At 58.4% G+C, this 9,217-nt stretch overlaps 1 protein-coding gene across 2 annotated transcripts in view; it reads right to left on the bottom strand.

Moving 5' to 3' along the window:
* The window catches only part of EPN1 (epsin 1), a 12,414-nt gene extending 5,284 nt beyond the window's left edge, over window positions 1-7,130 (bottom strand). The window contains exons 1-3 of one of the 2 annotated variants that reach the window (XM_077756978.1): window positions 6,809-7,130; window positions 1,867-2,116; window positions 759-891 (exon numbers count right to left, since the gene is read on the bottom strand). In XM_077756978.1, the coding sequence (XP_077613104.1) occupies window positions 759-891; window positions 1,867-2,116; window positions 6,809-7,036 (611 nt within the window). In that variant the 5' untranslated portion in view covers window positions 7,037-7,130. The remainder of the gene's footprint in view (window positions 1-758; window positions 892-1,866; window positions 2,117-6,808) is intronic. The other variant, XM_077756977.1, reaches the window with a different exon arrangement.
* Between the last annotated feature and the right edge of the window lie 2,087 nt (window positions 7,131-9,217).

Genomic DNA, 9,217 nt, shown 5'->3' with positions numbered 1-9,217 from the left:
AAAAATAATAATAATAATAGTAATAATAATTTAATGTTAGCTCTTTCATTCATCTGGAAATTAGTAGAAGGCATGAGGTATGCTATTAGAAGTTTTGTATGTTTGTGAAATTATCCGTAGGAAGAGAATTTATTTAACCTTATGGTCACAAATAAGAATATTGTAAACATGCAACCTCTACTAATAGCAATTGTGAATGTGATATGTAATCATAAGGATTGGCTTTGAAATTTTACAGTATACAGGCACCAATTATTAGTTTTTCTTTCCCTCTCTTCCTTCCTCCTTCCCTCCCTTCCTTCCTTTCTTTTTTTAGAGAGAGAGCACAAGCAGGGGAGAGGGGTAGGGTTGGGGGGTGGGAGAGAGAGAGAGAGAGAGAGGAAGGAAGGAAGGAGAGAGAGAAAGGAGGAGGAAAGGAAAAGAAATGGAAACAGAGCCAGGACGGACAGAGCCGAAGACACAGACACGGTCACCCCAAGAGGGGAGGGACGGGCAGACACAGCAGGGAAGGAGCCGCTGGGGACAAGCGTCGTGAAGAGGAGACAGAGTTCTCTGCAGGAGGAGGAGAAACACCAGGTGAGAGGGCCGGGGATAGGGCCGGGGAGGGGGAGAGAGAGCCGGGGGCTGGGAGAGAGAGCCGGGGGCTGGGAGAGAGAGCCGGGGGCGGGGAGAGCAGGCCCAGGCCCTGGGCAGCTGGGGGGTGGGGGCTGAGGCATGAGATGGGATGGGAACGAAGTCAAACCCCCAGGGCGCCCGGTCCCGGCACCTGGTCGGCCTCCTCCTTGCTCATGGCCAGGGCCAGCTGCAGCTGTAGCTCCTCCTCCCCGCTGCTCTGCGGCCACGCCTGCTCCGCCTCGGGTGGGGGCCCGGAGCCCGCCGCTGCTGAGGACGCTGTGGCGGGGAGAGGCGGTGAGACCCGGCTGGGCAGAGAGAAGGGACCCCGTGGCCCAGGCCGGGGCTTCCTTTGGGGGCAGACTGTGAGCCGGGTGTGTCCAGCCCAGCCCACTCTGGGGAGATGAGGGTATGAGGGGCGGGGGTCAAGGAAGGAAGGCCCTGCTGGCCCAGGAGCAAAGGCCGGGCAGCGGGAGGAGGATGTGCGGGAGCCCCGGAGCCTGTGACCCTGGTTCCCGCACTTTGCGCCCGGGGCCCGCCCGGAGCCGCGGGGGACACAGGCCTCCAGGTGCTCCCACACGTCCAGGGTTGGCGGGGAACTGCCTGGCTGGGACCAGCTGGGTGTCAGGGGAAGAAGAGCATCCTCACCTCCCCCGCCACCCGTCCCCCCATCGTGGGTGTGGCTGAGACAAGCCGTGGCAAGGAAGGGGTGACTCTCCGGAAGGAGGGACACACGGTGCAGGGGCCTAACACTGAGCAAGGGGAAGCACCCACCTGCTGCTCCCAGCTGGCCCCTCAGTGCCAGCATGCCCCTCCCGGAGCGCCAGCCGTCCCTGACCTCAGACCTTGGGCAACCCCCTTCCAAGTCACCTCTCTGTGTCTTCAGCACTGACCGCTCTCTGGCAAGGCCCAGGCCCAGGGCACGGGCACACCTGGGCCCTGCGGCGGCTCTTGGTAATTGCAGGTGAACAGAGTATCTGTCAGCTCTAGGGTCCCACAGCGAGAGGGAAGGGACACGGGAGCGTCCCTTCCCGCGGATGCCCACGGCCCGTCACCCCTCTGATGGACAGAGAAAGGACTCGGGAGAGCCCGAATCTGGAACCCCAGCCCACCCGGCCAGGAAGGAGGGGAGTGAGAGGGCTCAGCAGCTGGGCAAAGGGTGCCTGGCAAGGACAGGATGCTTCGGGGGACAGGGGGGCTGGGAGGCAGCGGCGAGGGCGCAGAGGCACGGAGGCCTCCCGAGGCAGGCCTCACCCGTGGCGGTCTGCGCCAGCTTCTCCTTGGTCTTGAGCGCGTGGGCACGCTCCTCCCGCAGCCGGTCCTCGTCACGGAGCAGAGCCACCAGCTGCTTAGCCTTCTCACGCACATTCACGCCCTGGTCCTTGCCGTCACGGTCCACATACTGGAAGTCCTTGAGCGTCTGCACGGCGTACATGTTCTCCTTGCACTGCTGGGACACGCGCTCCGAGCCGGTCTTGATGAGGTACTCCATCAGCGTCATGGCCTTCGGGGCGGGGTGCACACCGGTCACTCACACGGCGGCCAGGGTCCCCTTTCCGGCACCAACCCTCACGTCAGCCGTACACAGACAGACCTGTGCACAGCCCGGCGGGCTACCACATGGCCGTCAGTGAGAACACAGTGCTGCCACTTGGAGGGACCCCACAGACACCAATGAGCACGTGGGGCGGGACTGTCCTCACACGAAATGTCCCCGACAGGCACACCCACAGAGGATGTGGTTCACCAGAGGTTCGGGGCTGCCAGGGGCTGGATGACTCTCGGTGGACAGGGGATCTGTGTGCAGGTGATGAAAACACTCTGGACCTGGGCAGTGGTGGTGGCCGCCCAACCCTGAGCGGGTGCTTGACGCCACAGAACTGCACACTTTACAAGGGAGAGCGGCATGGCTCGGGGTCTACACGCAGCTCAATAAGGACCCGGAAATGGGGAAACGGCAGATACGGTCACTGCGGCCCCTCCCAGGTTTCCCCGAGCGGAGCAGAGCCCGCTCTATTTCTCTAAAACCACAAAAATACGCTTGTTGAATCACGTTCAAGAGCGCCCAGTGCACGGACAGCCAGACTGCTTTCTCTACCGTCCTGTCCGTCTGGAACGCGTCATCACTTCCTGTGTAGAACGTCATGACTCTGAAGACGGCAAGGAGGCGACTCCCTTGTCGAGGTGGGTGGGAAGGAGGGAGGCGCTGAGCCGGGGGCCTGTTCAGGCTGGGCGCTCTGCAGGGGACGCGCGCGCCGGGACGGCAGGAACGGAAGGACAGGGAGAAGCAAGCGGCCCGTGACAGCTTCTGCAGTCTAGACAGGAGAACAAATTCTCCTTCCGTCAAGTTAAAACGGAACGGGAGGAAAGACGCTTCAGGGGGTTCCAGGGCGTCACGGAGCCCCTGAGGACCACCCAGAGCACCGCGGAACGACAGGGAGGACCTTCTGTTCCCCTGAGCTCCCTGAAGAGCTCCGCGGTTTGCCAGGGAACACGGCTGGGGGCTCTGAGGTCTCCCCGACGTGCTGGGGAGCCAGACCTGGGTCTCACAAAGCTTCCTGAAGGCGTGTGAGGGTGCCTACTCCAGCAATCAGAGATTAGTCTTTAACCAGCCCTCAAGGTGTTTACGCGGCACGGCAGGAAGGAAAGGGTGGAAGGCAGGCTCCCAGAGTCCTGGGGCAGCTGTGCCCTGGATTTGGTTTTCCGGAGTTCAGACCAGAAAGGCCACACACGCCGCATAAAACAGAAGTCCCCCAGCAGAAGGCCACACCAACAGTCAAGCTACGTGAGACCCACGGACGACACACAAACCACCTCCCCTGGGTCCAGGGTGGGACCGGCACCAAATAAATTACAAAAGCTCATTTGCAGAGCTCTGGAGACTCGGGAGCGGCAGTTAAACGGCCTATGAACCCAGGAATAATCCAAAGGCCCCTTGAGGGTGAAACGCACACGTGAGAAGCACAGGGTGCCCGTGGCATGGGAGCAGTACCTAGGCAGGTAACAGAACACGTAAGAGCCGCCGCACACGCCAACCTCCTGCGTGCGGCCGTAAACCACGTAAGCAGATGCAAAGAATCTTGTGCACCAGTCCACGGAAAGTTCTAGAACAAACTTGGCAGAGAGAAGGCAGGATAGGATGCTTCGGGGGGGCGGGGGGGGTGCTGAGCCAGCACATTCTCACAGTGAGGGGGGCACATTCTCTCTCTCCCCATCAAGATGGGTACACAGGTGTGTGCACGTGTGAGCACTACCCAGGCCGTACGCTCATGACGCGTGCCACAGAAAACGTGAACGTGTTCTTAAAAGTACACAAGTGGACGGACCCAGAGTCCCTGCTGAGTTCTGAAACCGATTGCTCCCGGACCCCGCCGGACACCAGAGTATCAGTGAGGGATCGGCATAGGACGCCTGGGCGTCTGACTCTTGGTTTCGCCTCAGGTCCTGATCTCCCGGTTCGGAGGTTCGAGCCCCATGTCGGACTCTGCACTGACAGCAGGGAGCCTGCTTGGGATTTTTCTCTCCCCCCGACTCTCTTCCCTTCGTCCTCCTCTGCCTGCGCACAAGCACACACACTCTTGGGTACACGCTCTCTCTCTCTCAAAATAAATAGTAAAATAGGGGCGCCTGGGTGGCTTAGTCGGTTAAGCGTCCGACTTTCGCTTAGGTCATGATCTCATGGTTCGTGGGTTCGAGCCCCGCGTCGGGCTCTGTGCTGACTGCCAGCTCAGAGCCTGGAGCCTGTTTCAGAGTCTGTGACTCTCTCTCTCTCTGACCCTCCCCTGCTCACGCTCGCTCTCTCTCTCTCTCCTAGAACTAAGTAAAACATTAAAAAAAAAAATTTAAAAAAAAAGATAAATAGTAAAATAAAAATACATTACTTTCACAAATAAAAAACAAAAAAGTAAAACAAGCACCCACAAACAATTTCTCAAAGGGCCAGGTGATAGACAACCCAGGCTTTCCGGACACAGGCTGTGCTGTGGGGACGCAGGCCCAGGTGAGCACCTGGCCCCGCACCGACTGGAGCTTCACCAAGCCACACAGGTGGCCGGCTGACCCGGCCCCTGGCCCATAGTCTGTTCACCTCTGGTTTTACAAAATAAAAACTGGGGTGCCTGAGGGGGCTCAGTCGGTTGAGCGTCCAACTTCGGCTCAGGTCATGAACACAAGGTTTGTGGGTTCGAGCCCCACGTCGGGCTCTGTGCTGACAGCTCAGAGCCTGGAGCCTGCTTCAGATTCTGTGTCTCCCTCTCTCTCTGACCCTCCCCTGCTCACGCTGTCTCTCTCTCTTGTAAATGTTAATAAACAAATAAACACTTATAAAATAAAGATTGACAGCCTGCATTCCTGGGGTCAGGGAGGTGACACAGCCCAGTCAAGAGAACGGGCTCTGGGGCTCCCCTCCCACCCCATGCCTCCTGGGTGGCCCTGAGCCTCCTTGTGCCTCAGTTTCCTCACCTAAAAAGTGGGGACAGGAAAAGTACTTCACGGTTCTCTACCTACAGCAGTGTTTCTCCAGCTTCACACGGTCCACGCGCCCCACTGAGCTTCCCTCAGTTTCAAGAGGCCCCCCAGGTCCTGTCCCTGCCCTTCACCTTCACACAAGGGGTCACCCACATCCCCTACTTTTCGCTTCTCAGCTAGACAAACGCCACCCAGTCCTTCACGACAAACCACCATAACTGACCCAAAACCCAGGTTGTCGGGTGGGCCTGAGAATGAGCTGCCGCACATCCAAGTCTGAGAAATGAGGGGAGCATTGTGCTCTGAGGGCCCGAGAGCGGGGTCAGCGCAGGGCCCCCGCTGGAGTCCACGAGACCAGGGGCCTCACCCGCCTGGGCCACCGCCACAGACACCGCAGGCCAGCGGCTAATGGTCACCAGGCCACGGCAACAAGAGGACTCGCCTGAACCCCCTCTCTGGCCCCCACCCCAGCAGCTGGGCCCTCACACGCAAGGGCATCTGCAGGCTGGTCTGAGCCGCACTGCCGGGAGTGGGGGCCGGCCACCCGCGCCATCCTGTGCCCACCGCCGCTTCCTGGCCCAGGGGAGGACGCCAGGCCCCAGCCCAGTAAGCTGAGAACACGCTCAGGGGCACTGCCCCGAGACACATTCCCTTTGACCAGAGCCTGCAGTCCCTTCGCTGGGTGAGGACGTGCACGTCCGTCACCAGGACCAGTAAGCAGACTGCTTCCAGGGAGGGCACTCTGTCCATGTTCATCTACGTGAAACACCCATGTGCCCTCAACCCAGAAACTCCAGTTCTACAAAGTGGCAAACGTACAAGGGGATTCCCAACAGTCTCGTTCATAAAAGCAAAACATCAGACCACTTAACGATCTGTCACCACGCAGCACTTGTTAAAAAAAGAAAACAAAGTGATGAATCTTCTGTGTCCTAAAGGGGAACGATCTCTAAGATACAGCCTCAGCGGGGCACCTGGGAGGCTCAGTCGGTTAAGTGTCCGACTTCAGCTCAGGTCGTGATCTCACGGTTCGTGGGTTCGAGCCCCACATCAGGCTCTGTGCTGACAGCTAGTTCAGACCCTGGAGCTGCTTCGGATTCTGTGTCTCCCTCTCTCTGACCCTCCCCTGCTCATGCTGTCTCTCTCTCTCTCTCTCAAAAAAGTAAATAAAATATTAAAAAAAAAAAAAAAGATACAGCCTCAGCTCCCTTTGTAAAACTGGGCTACGATTTACACTTGATGAAACCCACTGTTTTCCACCTGGTCCTGAGCCCCGGTAATCGCACACGCCCTGTATCCAGTGCTGCGGCGGCAGCCCTCACGCCTCACGCCGGATTCCCTGGCGCCAGGGGACACACACACACAGATCGTCCCGGAGGAAAACAGAAGCAGAGGCCAGCTGCCGCCTGAGAGGGAACCGGGCTTGGGGCACACAGAGGGACACACGCAGTGCACCCGCGGAGGCCTTCTGCCTGGGTGAATCTTGCAAGTGCACCATGTTTTCAAAAAGAAGTTGAAATCCTAAGACTCAAACTCTTAAGACCCCTACCCGTGTGTTGCCTTTGTTAAGCTAAAGGGAGGGCGGGAGAGAGCGACGTTTACATAAACGTTCAGAGCCCCAGGTCCTTGGACACGCCCCCACCGGAGCCGGGGCTAGAGTCCCACACCCGCGCACCCGCCCACAAGCACGTGTGCATCTGCGGGCCCGGCTGCAGGCCCGGGCACTGACCTTGTAGACGTGCCGCCAGTTCTTGCCGTGGTCATTGAGCCGCTTCCAGATCATGCTCATGATCTCAGAGAAGGCGACGACGTTGTAGGTGAGGTCAGCGATCTCGGACATGAGGGAGCTGGACGGGCCCCAGGGGTCGTTGCTTGTGGCTTCTCGGACCTTGATCTCGGCCTCCGAATAGTTGTGGACTATGTTCTTCATCTGGCGCCGCAGCGATGAGGTCGACATGGCGGCGGGTGGTGGCGAGGGTGGTGGCCCCCGGGGTGTGGCGAGACAGGGGCTACTCGAGGAAGACGGCAGCGGCAGGGGCTGGTGGGTCACCGCATCTGAGAAGGAAAGGCCCTTCAGAAACACAACGGGGACGTGGGGCTGTCCAGCACGAACCCCCCACTGGCCCCCCAGGGCTGAGGACGAGGTCCTAACCCTAGCGTAGATGGCTCTGGTCCTTGTTAACCCCTATCTCAGTCACCCGGTCCATCTTTCAGTTCCTCAAACATGCCCAGCTCCTTCCTGCTTGGGGCCTCTGCTCCGCGAGGCAGCGTGTGCAGTGGTGGATGACAGGCCGGGGCACCTCAGCTCGGCACTTCCGAGCCAGCTGCCCTGGGTGGACCAGGAACATCCGCACCTCAGTTTTCTCCCCTGTAAAGTGGGGCTTCATTCCACAACCCGGGGAGCTGGGAACCCGGTGCATGGGAAGTGCGGTATAAACGTGGGGGGTGTCACAAGATGGTCCCCCTGCTCTTCCTCACCACTCAGGCAGCTCCTCGTCACCCAAAGGCTCCGCTCAAGCCTCCCAGATGTTACACACCCAAATACCAGTCATTATTCCCCAGGGGCCCCATCGGTACTGTATACCCGTGGGTCTGATTCTGTGGCTAAGGCCAACCCGAGAGCCCCAGGGGGACAGAGACCATGTCTCTGGAGACAGCTGCCCCAGAAGAGCCATTCAATAAACAGCTGGCAGGAAGGGAAGGAGGGAGGGCAGGAGTGGAAGGGGCAGAGTCTGCAGCAGAAACGAGGACACAAAGGGAGGAGACCAATAACGGGAACGGAGCGAGAGGCAGGGGGCGCCAGGGGACGAGGCTCCCAAGGGTGGGGGCGCGGGAGGCTCGGGGGAGGGAGAGCGAAGGACAAGCCCGGCCACCCACTGTGTCCGAGCCGCATGCCAGGTGCTCGCTGACCATCATGCCCATTATCTCAACACCACCGGTGGGGCCTGTGGAGGCCAAGCCAGTCAGCCAAGGTCAGACACTAAGCGCGGCAGCACAGACTCAACCTCTGGCTCCCTGCACCCCAAAACTTACACTTTTAAACTAACCTGAGCTGAGAGCAAGGTGACGGGAGTAAACAGAAGGCGGGAACCAGGCAGAAGGTGACGATCACAGCAAGCAGGGACACTACCCTTACCCCGTGCCAGGCACTCTTCTCCATACTTTACATACAGTGACTCAATTAATTCTCCCAACCTGACTCATGGCACCTCACTGGGGGGTGGAAACTGAGGCACAAGAAGAGTGCCTCCTCTGCCCAGGCTCCAGAGCAGACTCTGAGCGTCTCGGTCCACATCCGCTCCAGCTGGCCATCCCACCACCTACCTAAGTCCTGGGATGGCTGGGCTGGGCCCAGCTTTGAATTCCTGCTGGAGAGCAAGGCACAGGGAGGCAGATGGCATGGTCAGGGGCCCAGCAGGCCAGCCGGACACACCAGGACAAAGCGCCGATGTGACCAGCACAGAGGAGACAGAGGGAGGGGAACGAGACAAACAAGAAGAGAAAGAGACACAGGCAGAGGAACTACCCAGAGACAGACTCACAACCAGAGGCAGTGAGGCGGACAACACTGAGAAAGGACTGAGCCCCTGGAAGGAAAAGAAAGAGGGCGCAACCCAGCACTACAAATTAAGGGGATAAAAAATTAAGACAGGATTCAAAAAACAAGAGAATTGGGCCCAAATCCTGGCCATGAGCTACCAGCAGAGCAACCTCCTTGGGACTCAGTTTGCTCAACTCTGAAAGGAAGGAAAGAATTCCTACCTGGCAGGCTCACTGATTAAATAAGATGGGGACACAGAGTGCTTGGCACCCTGCCCCGCAGATAGTAGGAGCTCAAAAACGTCGCCTGCCACTATCAGAGCGAAAAGACATTTCCAAAAGGCTGGTATCAGAAGACGCACTACTTTAACGCTGGGTAATTACGCTAAACTGTGTTAGAAAAAACAGCGAAACTTCACCGATACTGCTTAGAAAGAGAGCAAGTTTTTCAACACAGACAGACTCCCAAAGAGAAGTGTCAGATCAAGAAGAGGTAGAAGAATAGGGCAAAGCCCTCCGAAGGGTATTCAGATGACTGACGTCCAACATGTGCTGTGTGGAGCTTAAAACTTGTAAGAGCTGAATCCTGAGGTCCCCG

This window comes from Crocuta crocuta, unplaced genomic scaffold, assembly GCF_008692635.1.
Source record: "Crocuta crocuta isolate KB4526 unplaced genomic scaffold, BGI_CrCroc_1.0 scaffold142, whole genome shotgun sequence".
NCBI lineage: Eukaryota > Metazoa > Chordata > Mammalia > Carnivora > Hyaenidae > Crocuta > Crocuta crocuta.
Note: the sequence above shows the minus strand (reverse complement) of the source record. Positions and strands in the feature narration are given on the sequence as shown.